Source organism: Primulina huaijiensis, chromosome 3 (assembly GCF_012295235.1).
Source record: "Primulina huaijiensis isolate GDHJ02 chromosome 3, ASM1229523v2, whole genome shotgun sequence".
Taxonomy (NCBI): Eukaryota; Viridiplantae; Streptophyta; class Magnoliopsida; order Lamiales; family Gesneriaceae; genus Primulina; species Primulina huaijiensis.
Window position 1 is genome coordinate 1041125 of NC_133308.1, and position 13621 is coordinate 1054745.

Below are 13621 nucleotides of genomic sequence, written 5' to 3' on the forward strand. Positions count from 1 at the left end.
TTCATATCTTAGTGTTATATGCATTGTGAACCATGGACAACAATTTACCTTTTACCCATTTTTTCCCCAGTTCGGAAAACTCCAGAAAAATATGGTTCGCATTTTAAATCTATAAAATGACACATAAGGGAAATTTGGATGGCATCTACAAAACTCTGGGCTTTTTGGGAATTATCCTTCATTATAGCTCAGCACACAAATATTTTTAACGTACTAAGATGAAATGAATCAAGAACTTCACCACTTCTACAAAACAGTCCACTGCATGTCAGTCACTTATAAAATGAAAAAAAAGGACAAATATAAAATAATAATTATTTGTGTAAAAGGGGGCAGAAACAGAACAATAGAAAATTACAAACCAACGTACAAATGACCATCCCCAACAAACTTTCCCACACTTGCTACGTTAGAATATAACTGGACAGAGGGACTTTCATATTTCAGATGCTTATTTGTACTCGCACCACCTCATCTAACTTGAAGCTCGAATCTTGCCGGAGGAGACATTTAAGCACCACAAAATGATCGATTCATGCGAACATCAGTGTCAGTAACTTCATCCTCACAAGAAATAATCTGGTGTTCTTCGAGTTACGTCAGGCTCTCCTCTCCTAGGAGCTGGCTCAAACTGAAATAAATTAAACACAGAGTGAGTTGATATCAACTAAAGATCACTAACAGGCACGGGAACAGAAAGCATAATGCTTGAATCACAATTGACAATAACATTACATTACAGATAGTTCAAAAACTATCGCAACGCTTGACAACGAACATGACTGGCATAAAAATTAAAAGACGGGTTAGTGAAACCTGGATAAATGTGTGCTCTCTGCCATCATCAACTTCCAAAATGGACGCCATATTTCCGCAACGATAACAATAATTTGGAGCACTAAAAATAGTGACGACCTTTTGTTCCTGAGATGGGGGTTAAAAGATTAATTCATAACAAGCATCCCGTCCTCAGAAAGGTAATTAAAAAATATGTGCTCAAGAATTATGATTTTATTGATTACATGGGCCCAATTGTACCCCTCCATAACTAGCTGATGAGCTCTAGCAATAAGCTTCAAATTATTGGTGTGATTGAATTGCTCTGATATGTCCTGTAAGAATTTAATACATGATTAATAAAATGATAGGATAAATGAAAACAAGAATGTCTGGTTAGTTGTTCGATGGTTGATATTTACCTGGCCAAAAGTGTATCCAGCACCGCGAGGGGAGATGCCCCAACCACAGCGATCATCAGGATCAGACCACAACAAATCACACATTGGACCTTCATGTGGTACTTCTTGAACACGATCAAAGTTTCTTATATTATCAAGGGTTTCGATAGAGGGAGATAGTCCACCATGCAGACAAAATATTTCTGATTCAACCTATGCAAAGATTACAAATCGATTTGAATGCCCAATGCCTTGATACACCCAAATTTTTTTCTAAAAAAATACATAACAAGGGCCTCAAAACTTCTAGCTGCATACGATAACTACAATTTTGTTCACGTTCATTTACAATGGGTACACAAGGAAAAATTCACTGCAGGACTACGGACTAGCTTTTCACATATGTAACAATAAACAGGTCAGAAAAAATAGAAGGAACAAAAGTAGACAAGTAAATTTACTAACCAAGGCAGTCAGAGGGAAATAATCAAACAGATCCGTGAATGTCTTCCATACATTAGCATTCCCATATCTATAATCCAAATGAAAATATCAATATTTTTGCATTGATATGGGATGAAAAAAGAGGAAATGAGATGAAAAACAGGTACGAATGTAAAACAATTGGTCATTCAGATACTTTTTCTTCATTTTTATATTAACAAACTAATATTCTAAATGAGATGCAACCTTGTCAAACGTACAGGTCAAGTTTGTAACGTTCTCATGGAACTCGATATGCTGCTGGGAGGGATGAGGATCGCAGCATGCTCTGAGGCACTGACTTATTCAAGAGCTTCATCCATTACCCCTCTTGTGTCATTTCTCATTCTCCCATGCTTAATCTTATTTCTTATAGCTTTACCAATTTCCTCTTCAAAAAATCAATTTGTCTTAAAACTATTCAAAACATTCAAATGAACAAGTAGGAATATGACACCAAAATAAATACACACAAACTACTGCCAGCAAATCTTTAAACTCATAAATCTCTATGGTGCTCCATCATAACTTGGCATCTGCTTCAGTTACCTAAGAATGCACAATCTGGTGAAAAACTGAAGAAACAATTGCATCTACAACTGTTGTTTTTATAAAGTGTCTTTCAACTACTCAAAACAACTCACTGGAGACCATGTAACATAATTTCAGTAGTAAGCATGCAAAAGGACATTATTGTGACCACCAGACCATATCAATCCTACGAGCAAACATTTTTCACCATATCTTTAGACTATTAAACATTAGTACTGTAGTACATGATACAAAACTTTGAACATAGCGTGAAGCAAATAATATGGGAACAGAATGAACTCACTTTCGCAGGCATTCATCATAAAACCCGTAGACTTGAGTTATCTGCAAAAACAAATAATTGTTTTACCAAACATTCAGCACAAAAAAGTCTAATAGTATGAAAACACATCAAGATGCCAATTAGATTCAATATATCAAGACTTGGTAAAAAAAACACAGTCAACTTGAATACAAAAGGTTTTAAGTTAAAATATTTAGCTTACATGTCACAAAGTTTGAATGTATCTCAACAATAGAAGTGGCAGAATAAATGAGAGGATGGTAAAACAGCAATACCACACCACATTTATCCACACACAAAATAGCAATTCTGCAGTGGATTGAATCGGTTTTTATCATAAGCAAAGCTAAAAGTAGTGCTTTAGTTATTTGCAATTAATCAGAACCAGGCCATACATAATAACACCTTTCAGATAAAATTAAATCAAGAACTAGCGTGAATTAGTAACGTAAATTAATACCTGTCTACTTTCATGATTTCCTCTGAGAATTGTGATCCGTTCTGGATAACGCACTTTTAGTGCTACTAGAAGCTGCAGGAAACAAGCGGACAAATGTCTCTCAAGTTTCGATACTTCTGTTTCAAAACAAAATGAAAGGAAAACTGGGCAACCAATATTCTGTTTCGAATGTATAGTCATTTAGCTAGTACTTACAGTTACAGTTTCAACCGAATAGTAGCCCCGATCAACATAATCTCCCATAAACAGATAATTTGTGTCCGGGCACTGTCAACGAGTAGATTAACCCATATTAGATACTCAAAATGCACCTGTACACATCAATTAACTGAGGTGTAAAGTAGAAGAGGTTGAGAATAATAACCTCAACAAGTTAATAGCATCATACCAAGAACAACCCATGCCCCACCCATTTATCAGACTGACTCACAGTTAAAGGAGAGTAACAAGAACCAACATAATCCATATAAAATGACAGTACAGGCACGTTACCAAATTTAAGCACACCCACAAACCCCACATAGAAACACAAACGTATACCATTCCCTATTACCTGTAACTTTTTTTAATAATGATCACGACGATAGGTCTAATTTGTCAACAGTCACTGTCTTTGATCGTGGCCAACTAGATAAAAATATGTGGTAAAGCAGGCATCACAAACAGAATCATCAAGTGCAGTTAATACAACACAAGTGAAACATGATCAGAAAAAGAAACCTGTAAAAAGAACATCTATAGAGACAGAAATAAACAGAATACCAAGCAATATATCTTTCATTTTTAAAAAGAAAAGCAATATACTAAGACCCAGGGTGACAAAAAAATCAATTCGACTGGTTATCATATACAAGAAATCTCCAAGTTACACTCAAATTCTTTGATATTTCAGCCAAAGATCTATTAACCAGCTCAAGACAAAAGGATAAGTGTCGTAGAAAACTACAATACCTTCCCTCCGATTCGGAAGAGTTCAGCAAGATCATGAAATTGTCCATGAATATCACCACAAATTGTCACAGGGCTTTTTACAGGCTGCATAAGAGCAACAAATAAATCAACATATTATCCACTGACAAGTGAACGTTAGTCACTGACACTTGCGTGAGTGTCCATACATGTGTTAATTAGGATTGTATGATGAAACACCTCAGAAATGCTAAACCAAAAAAATATGATTAACTAAGAAAACATCAAAAAGAGCCAATTTTTTTAAAAAAATACAGCTTTAACAACACATTCAGAAGACATTCTCGAGGCATCAGTATCCAATATTTATATATGATTAAGACAATAAAAAGGTAGGCTCAGGAAAATAATCAGTAAGTCAATCAGAAAATTTTCCCCTCAGAGACCTTATGGCAGCAAACAATCTGTAAAACTAACCTATTTTCTTTACTGAATCTGTTCTCAAATAAGTTTAGTTCAATTACAAAATAATGAACTAATAGAATGAATTGCAATTAAACCAATTCCTTCCATATAATGTATCGCACAAAGGCATGGAATATTGCACAAAGACAGCTAGCTTGTGTCAAATAGGTGGTGGATGTCAAGTTCCAATTCATACTAATCAAAGGTACCATCTTTTAGATAGCTCAGCCTTAGTACATCACAACGAACACTAGCAACCACACAGGAGGCTTTACTATGTCAATTCGTTGATAATGGGAAAAAAAGTAAACTGTTATCTTCCAGGCCAATAAGAATACTTCAAGTTTCAACAATAACCTAAACTAATATAGATAGTAGCACTAAACAGGGAAATGTTGCCATACCTGGACATTGCTTTCTGTCATTAGTATCTCTTTAGCCTTATCGCATAAGGTCCTAACCTGAAATTAAAAAATGAGGTACCCTCATATTCTACATCCTGTTTCATGTTATGAATGAATATTATGGGAACAACAATTTGAAAAAGGAAACAAGAAGAGATCAAACTACAAGGTCAACTCATCAGCTAAATGAAGCATAAAGCCATCGCTATTCCTTTGTGTTTAAATCACACTAGAAGCAAAAGGCCAATTTCTAAAAATCGACCACTTAGAGGAAAGCATAGAAGGCCAAGTATAGTTTCAACAAATTTCTAACGTCCTGTGGATCTCTACAATGCAGAAGTTACCAAATAGTAAGACCGGACAACGGAAATTCATGCGAATCTTGGGCACGTTTGGGGAAGAAACCAATAATTAGCAATGTTACAAATAAATTTTATGGCAGAAAAATAAAAATAAAAACATTGTTTTCATTCTACAACTGCCATTTCCTTTCTCACTCCACACCTATTCCACTTTCAGAATCCATCTGAATTTTCTGGCATATATAAATGATGTTGAGAAACCATCTCCAACTGCCACAGCTTACAAAAACAAGATCAAAATTTTCAAGATTTTTCCATAGTTTCTCAGATAAATATAACTTCAAAGATAAAAATTCAATGCATCCATCAGTCAGTCCCAGAAGACCCTAATGATCTCGTCTAGAAATTTCTTGACAAAAGATTGAAAATCAATCAAATTCCTATTGACTTCTCTCACTGAACATAAAAAGAAATCACATCGATGAGAACGAAATCTAACATCTGAAAACCGAATAATATTTTCAACATCATAAACGTGCAGAACGAAGAGCCAAAAATCCTCCACCCCTCAACATATTCAAGTCTACAACACGCACCAGATCTGTAAAAAGACGACGACGAAAACAAAATAGAAAATTTAATAAATTAAAAGGGATGAAAGAAAACCTCGGGCTCAGACAAAGGCTTGCACTGCATAAGCTGATCAATCTGTTCGTCCAGATTTCCATGCGTGCTCGCAGCTGCCAGATCCGCGCTCATCTTGTTCTATGTTCCAATATTCTGTATCAAAAATAAGGCAACCGGGGAAGAAATTCTTTAACCCTGGGCCAAGATTCAGGGTACAGGTGATCTTCGGAGGATTGATTTGAGGAATTGTGCGTGTACGGGGGATGAGAGAGAGAAAGAAAGCTCGGCTGAGAGCAGATGGTGAAACCGAGGGAGATGGAGGAGCCAAATTCGTCGATCTGCTTTTATTTCATGTTATGTTGTAAATGAATTCATATATCAATAGTAATATCACTGATTGAAAATATTTATATATATAATATATATGGCCATCATTCAATTTTTATTTAAATTTGCTTTTTTCCACGGCGTCCAAGTGTTACGTGTTCATTTTTATACAAAAAGAGTGGGTTTCATGTGAGACTGTCTCACGGATATTAATTTGTGAGACGGATCAACCCTACTCATATTCACAATAAAAAATAATGTTTTTTCATGGATGATCCAAATTAGAGAGATAAATCGACCCTAAAATGGAATTTCATCATTGTTATTCTCATATAATTTCTTCGTATGTATAAGTTTAAAAACTATAGAATTGCTTCGTAAAGTTACAAGGCTTTAAATATTATTAAAGAAAGTGTTCGAAGATGATGAATCATGCTATCAAGACCTCGGCCTACACTTGGCAGAGACACACACAAAAAAAAAATCTATATCGTAATATGTATATGTAAGTAAACAAACTAATCTCGATCAATTGCTCCAGTATCTGCATATAAGGTTTGCAGATTCCTTGATTCATTCGGCGGCGACCATCAACATCTGCCGGTGAACCAGAACTCGATGTTTTGAGAGAGGGTAGTTTCACCACTTGCTCTTATGCCAGTAGCGTATCCGACAAAGGCGTAAAACTGGGATCCGGGAGCTTCATGCTTAGTGTTACTAACACCCCGAGAAGAGAACATATTGCGGGAACAAGGCCTAGTCCGTATCTCGTGACAGAGAAATGGAAACTTGGGTGATGATAGTAGAGCCTGCAAGAAAGTGACAGAATATTACCAATACAAAGAGAGACATCGCGTGGAAATGTAATCATATATTCTCTGATCCACATGAGAAAAGTACTTAGAGAGGGAAACTTGGTCCATACCATCATCAAAGCATTTGCAACTCCAATCACAATGGATAAAATATACATAAAACAACTCATGCTACTTCGAAGAAAGAGGATCTCTGCACCAGAAATCATCCAAAGAAACCCTCCAGCAGAATATAGCACCTTCGAACGTTGACCTGTTCAGGTTATCTCCTGTGTGACGAGTACATGTCAATATCACTACAAGATGGGAAATTTTCAAAAAATAAATAAAGCAAATAAAATTTTCCGATATATAAACCTGTAGGAGGACTGATACGAGGAAGCTGCTAATGTAGATGACAGCAGGAACCTAGGCACGAATATTGAACACATGATAACTAGCTATCAAAATTTATATCCTTTTCCCGAATAATCTTATATAAATGGAAGTCATGATGTAAAATCAAATGTGTACCACAGCTTTTGAGGATTGGATCATTTTCAGATCATTTATGACATAGAAAGCTAGAAATGCCTGTGCCATCAAGTAAATGAAGCAATTAAAAGTAAATGTTAGAAATCTCTAATCTGGAAAACTCCTTTTTGAAACTACTGATCAAAATGTCAGGAAAGTTTTTCGATAAATGTGTCATAACCTGGGAAACAATTGTAACAAATCTAGTTAGCACATAAACAAGGGCCACTTGGTAATACAACACTTTGTTAAACCAGTACGCCCGAGAAACTCTGGCATGACCTTTTTCACCTGCTTCTCTTTTCAATCTGGAAGAAAGGAGTGAAAAATATCGAAGCTCGGCAATCATATTTCCCGTCACATAGCATGAAGTAGAGGTACAAATAAAAATGAGATTCGATATCTACTGCTAGTGTGATAAAATCACAACACCGGTTACCAACCTTGGCTCTTCAGTTCCAAAATGAAATATACCCACGAAACAGCATCCAATGAAGATTGATAAAAATGCTATCCAGCGATACTGGAAAAAATTAACAGTCAAGTTAGTAAGCACCCAAACAGAAATCTCCAAAGACCAAAATCACACCTATAGTGTAACATACCTGAAATTCAACATTGATACCTGACCTTATGGTGTCGATGTTGAAAACAACAAAGGCAAGAGCATATAGACAAAGGTTGGCAAGCTTCAGGAAAATTAAACTTCAAGAATGGGAATGATACTCAATAGAAGTTACTTCACAAATACACAACAAGAGAGCAAAATAAAGCAAAACAAAAGAACTATTAACCATTGTAAAAGCATTGCGACAGCTCGCCAAAACTGCTCTGCTTGTAGAATTCAGAGTGATGCAGTTCACCATCGACCTAAAACAAAAGTAAGCTGCATAATTACTGGCTTTAAAAAATTTAGAACTGTTCTGCAAATTGAGGGAGAAAGAAGTCAATGGAAGTTATAACTTTTTGCGCATTTAAACTCACGAATCATTTCATTCTGACTTGATTTACCATTGAGCCAAAACAATTGCATCCGAAGTTCACTTTTAGCTTGAATTGTATAATGAGTCAATGGGACACGTTACAAAAAATTATATGAAGCACATTTCTTGATGAGTAACAAGATGGAAATTGTTGGTCTCATATTTTTCATGACAGAAGAAATATCGACTGATCAAAGACTTTCATTACATGTGAGATACTTGCGTAGCTGCCCAGCCGACATTGAAGATTGCAGCAAAGAAGCTATAACTCATGGTTTCAACATATAATGAATTGGACCCGATAATTTTGCAAGGTAAACAACCACCAAAGACTGAAGAAAATGAGACAGCTACCAAAATTGATCCTGCACAATGCCATAGCTTAAAATGGCCATATCTGTCTATCTGTCAAAAAAGGAGAAGGAAGTCATATTTGCAGTAGTATCTGACACCTCAATCAGTTGAGAAAAGATTTCCAAGCTTGATCATTCTCTTACAATTGTAATAATTTATACCAACACACAATCAACCACACCCTTTCGCAACATAGATGTGCTTTTACCTGCAGTAATGGAAAACTTGCATGCCGCCTTTCTCATTACACTACCCCGCTGGCCCAGTTCCCCACCCCAACCCCCAAAAATAAATAATAATGAAAGAATGAAACCAAAATTATAATTACCAAATGACATATTTTGGCTCATAGTTATATTTTAAAAGTTGTAAAGAAACAATGCAATGGCCACTTCACACAAGGAAGTAACGTGTTTGTAGTTTCCCAAATGAAAGCAACTATGTCTATTTCTCGGTTATACATTGGATATTGATTCCTAGATATGGTTTCTAGGACCCTTAAACCCAACTATGGAAGTGATTCAGTGATGCCTCTCCAGAGCAGATTCCATCGACTACCAAAGTTTAGTAGTAATAATATGATACTCTAACGAACTCTAGTAATTAAGAATGTATATCACATACTGAGGGCTATGTAGGGTACACCATGCATATGGTCGCCAAACCATTTATTGTGTTACTTTCTCTAGAGCACATTTTTCACTTTGTCTAAACTTACCAGATCACCTGCAAATATGGCTGTGAATCCATCGGCAATTTGGCCCAAAAGCATGACAATTGCAGCATCACTGTTGAAAAGAGGCGACGCATGACGCATGGAGCATAAATTGACAGGAAACAACCCGATTACATCTCATGAAAAAGCTTGAGTGACCACATTATAAAAGAACTTATAAGTATCGCGAGCTTCAGTTTCCAAATCAATAACAGTATTACTTAAACCATTTGATGAATTAAAAGGACTTCTCCGTATTATATATCTCATTTCCTGGACTATAGAATCGAAAGAAAATAATTTTTTTGTCATATTATACAACGGTTATTATATTGAAGCAGAGATCAAGCCGATACAGTACAAACCTTGGAGGCAATCCAATATCAGTCAAAAATACCAAGAGATATGTAAACCAACAGGCAGCTGTTATATCATTCAGCATATGTCCCACCCCGTAATAGAAGATAGAGCACCTTCCAAGGGGCTTGGTGGTGCAACTTTGCAAGAATCCTCCTCAGTGGTTCCCCCCGCCATACTGTTTCACGACTGCAAGAATATTCCGAACCAGAGAGATCCTACAAAACGATTCTTGTCATTTCAACAAAAACGGAAACAATTCTTGTTATATATTTATTCAACTTTAAAAGTACAGGCAAATTTACGAAGATGGATTCGTTTATTCAGGAACTGGAAGTGGTAGTTTGTACTTTCAGTTTCTTTTTTCCTCCGCCGCACAAAACGACATAAGTAAGATACAATGTAATGCGACTATCGGCCTAAAATAGTATGATGTCAAATGTTAATTCTTTGCGCAAAATAACTTGAGAGATTTCAAATGTCATCCGTTGCAATATTTTATCATCAAGCAGAAATCAACCATATACTGGATAAAACCAAAAGAAGGACAATCCAAACCAGAACACAAAACAAACACTTTGAACCCAGTCATTTTCCATCGTGCGCAAACCAAAATGGAAATTATTGCCTCCGTGCGTGATTTACACAAAGCCCAACAACTTTTGCGGCACAAAACACTTTCTCCGAGCGAGAACAAGCTTGAAAATGAAGAATTTTCTGAGGAAATTGGGGTCGGTCAGCTTCCTTTGTTGTCCATTACTGAATTCATTACAATGCATATTTATATTCGTACATTAATCCCAATCAATGGTGCGAACATTAATCCCAATCAATTACACAATGATTTTCCATCTATTAGTATTATTAATTTTGTCATTCGTCTTACTTTTTTCTTTTTTTTTAAAAAAAATTTATTATTTAGTAGATCTCCTAATTTTTAAATCAATTAACTACATAATCTATGGCTAATTATTAATTGAGAAATGCTTATAAAAGATAATGTCAAATACAACATATAATCCGAAGGAACGAAAATCAATATAAACTTACTTACCCAAATCAAAAATCAATATCGAAGAAATAAATTCATAGGTTGATAAAATTATGTTTTATTTCTGCTCCCTTAATTTTGTAGGTCCACTAAATTGTCTAATTTTGTGTTTTTGCTCAAATTTCAATTTTGAAACATTAATTTTCAATTTTCGACTATTATGTTATATTATCTAAAAATATTGATATGACATTGAAAAATACTGATTTGTTAAGTATATCAAAACAAATTTAACTTTTAAAATTTAATAAACCAAAACTCAAAATAAAACAATTTAATAAAAAAAAAATTATTTTCCCTTAATATTTCAAGTATTATATTATAATACTACAATTTATGATAACCTTTTCCCGAGCGTTTAAGTTTTACTCAAACATTAGTATACTTACTGTGTATTTCTAATATCATTTGAGTAAAAAAAAAAAAGTGCAATCTATTTCTATTTCTCATACAATCTATTTCCTCTTGTTTATAGTTTTTATTAGAAACGTCTTTTTTTTTCATGTCGCCAAATTCATCCTAATATTTTGTAATGTTTTCCAAATTGATGACTACCGTTATCTCTACGTTAAAAACTAACAGATAAAAAACTCATATCCTCTTAAAGCTTCTGAAACACATATTCAACTCGTTTCTCCTAAATTATAGAATCCTAAGAGGAAATAAACACACAAAGTTACGAGCAAACCAAGTTACAAATAAAATTGATTGATTTCTAAGTACTCGGAGTGGGCAACACCATGCAACTTACTCGTGTTATTATTTGTCTGTTGGTCAAAGTGACGCGTGCGTGTTCAGCATATTTTGATCGTCTTTTTTAATTTATCAGATTTATATCAAAATAAATATCACGTTATTGATGGGTTATAATTCAATTTGAGAGAAGAATATATGACAATTATAAGGGAAAAAAAATAGTCTAAGGGGGAAAAACCTGCTCAGTGTAAATGGGGCAGAGACTTTCCAAACCAAAAATGTTGTCATTGAATTTTTGTCTATTTCTATTTGATGGGCTACGGCGATGGACGTGTCTGGGGAAGTTTTTTTCTGGTCTTGGCAAATCTCCATAAACAATAAGCCAGCAATCAAAAGCATAAGCATAATATCCATTTTGGTCCTAATGTTTATATTTTTTCTTAAAATAGTTTATTTTTTTCGGGTAGCCAAATTGATCATAATATTTTGTAATATTTTCCAAATTGACGACCACCGTCATCTCCAGGTTAAAAACTAACAGATAAAAAGCTCATCTTCCCTTAAAGCTTCTGAATAGGGATGTCAATGGGTCCGGGTTTTACCCAGACCCACAATGGACCCACCCCGTCTGGGGCGGGTTTGGGCATACTAAATGGGTCATGGGGCGGGTCTCGGGTCTAATTTTTCAGACCCATCTGGGTATAGGGCGGGTCATGGGTCCTATAATATCCGCCCCGTACACTCCCCATATATGTGGATATAAATTGATATGCTCGCGAAGATGGTTGTGGGGTGGGGTGGGGTGGAAAGTAAATAAATCACAGTTTTATTTTGTTATTGTACTTTCATTTTAATTTTGTTACTATACTTTCTCTCTTTAAATTACATTTTTTTACGGTTTTAAATTACAATTTTATTTTTTCAATGTATTTTCTCTATTTAATTTTGTAGGTAATTCTTCAAGTAATTTACCAACTTGTCGTACCATTCTTGATGAAGAGGAAGATGATCATGAAGAATGTGTCTAAAATATTGCTTACTCGTTGATTTTACATTGATCTGTTTAAGTTCTGATGAGTTATTTTGGGGATGACAAGACTTTTTTTGGAGAGCTAGTAACTTTTTTTTAATGTAATTCATTACGTCGTGAAAATACTTTGTTTGTTATTATTAAGTGTGGTCGAAGACATGAATTAGTTTTATATTGTGTTTTATTTAGAGACTTGTTTGTTTCATAATTCAGTAATGTGATCAGAAGATTACAGTTTCATTTAAAAAAAATTCTGGTCTAACGGGTCTCGCGGGTCTACCCGACCCCATTTCGTATTTGGGGTGGGGTGGGTCCGAAGAATATTTAACCGAGGTGGGACGGGTAATCGGTCAAAGTTTTCTTCATGGGGCGGGTCTTGGGTTTAGCCATACCCGCCCCATACCCGCCCAATTGACATCTCTACTTCTGAAACGCATATTCAACTCATTTCCCCCAAATTATAGCATCTTAAGAGAAATAACCATACCAAATCACGAGCACATCAAGTTACAAATAAAATTAGTTGATTTCTAAGTACTTGGAGTGGGCAACCCCATGGTGGAGAAGTAGGAGAGTGCATTGATACATGAAATGGTTGTATTTTCCAATTATATGCTTTGTAGATTGCTTCATACATACATACATACATATATGTATACACATATATTGTAGTCATTTGTAAAACACGTTGTAATAAGGATTTTTTTAAAAATATATTTTTAAAAGTTTTATGATATTTGTAATAAAAAATAATATTTTTTTATAAATAGTTTAAATAAAATATTTGTTTTATAAAATTAAGTCGTGAAATATTTTGTGTTTATTAAAATTTTAGTAAATTTATTATGTGCAAAATCGTTTATCTAATCTAAAGCGGTAAGACAAACAAACAAAGCTTAAAATAAAACAAACGATCGTCGCCTGAGAGATTCGAACTCTCGCGGGGAAACCCCATGTACTTAGCAGGCACACGCCTTAACCACTCGGCCAAAGCGACGACTTGACAATTAGATCCGTTTTAATTTTCTTTATTCCGTGTTTCACCAGCCACCAAAACGTTGGGACCCAACCTCACTTCACAACTTTCTTCATCAAACCAAACTCCAAAGCAATTGCA

The 13621-nt window shown here is 35.0% G+C and overlaps 1 protein-coding gene, 1 non-coding gene and 1 pseudogene across 2 annotated transcripts; all 3 read right to left on the reverse strand.

The window, feature by feature from the left end:
• Nucleotides 1–244: 244 nt before the first annotated feature.
• On the reverse strand, nt 245–6027 carry LOC140972829 (serine/threonine-protein phosphatase PP2A-2 catalytic subunit). The gene is made up of 11 exons (XM_073435277.1): nt 5703–6027; nt 4735–4791; nt 3908–3991; nt 3152–3223; nt 2957–3028; nt 2497–2537; nt 1644–1710; nt 1200–1391; nt 1023–1112; nt 817–924; nt 245–631 (listed from the first exon to the last, which is right to left on the reverse strand). The coding sequence occupies exons 1-11, from the start codon at nt 5793–5795 to the stop codon at nt 566–568; spliced, it is 942 nt and encodes a 313-aa protein (XP_073291378.1). The 5' UTR covers nt 5796–6027; the 3' UTR covers nt 245–565.
• Nucleotides 6028–6382: 355 nt separating this feature from the next.
• On the reverse strand, nt 6383–10483 carry LOC140972832 (uncharacterized; annotated as a pseudogene).
• Nucleotides 10484–13419: 2936 nt separating this feature from the next.
• TRNAS-GCU (transfer RNA serine (anticodon GCU)) lies at nt 13420–13501 on the reverse strand. Its single transcript has one exon. It is a non-coding gene; the product is annotated as a tRNA-Ser (tRNA).
• Nucleotides 13502–13621: the final 120 nt, after the last annotated feature.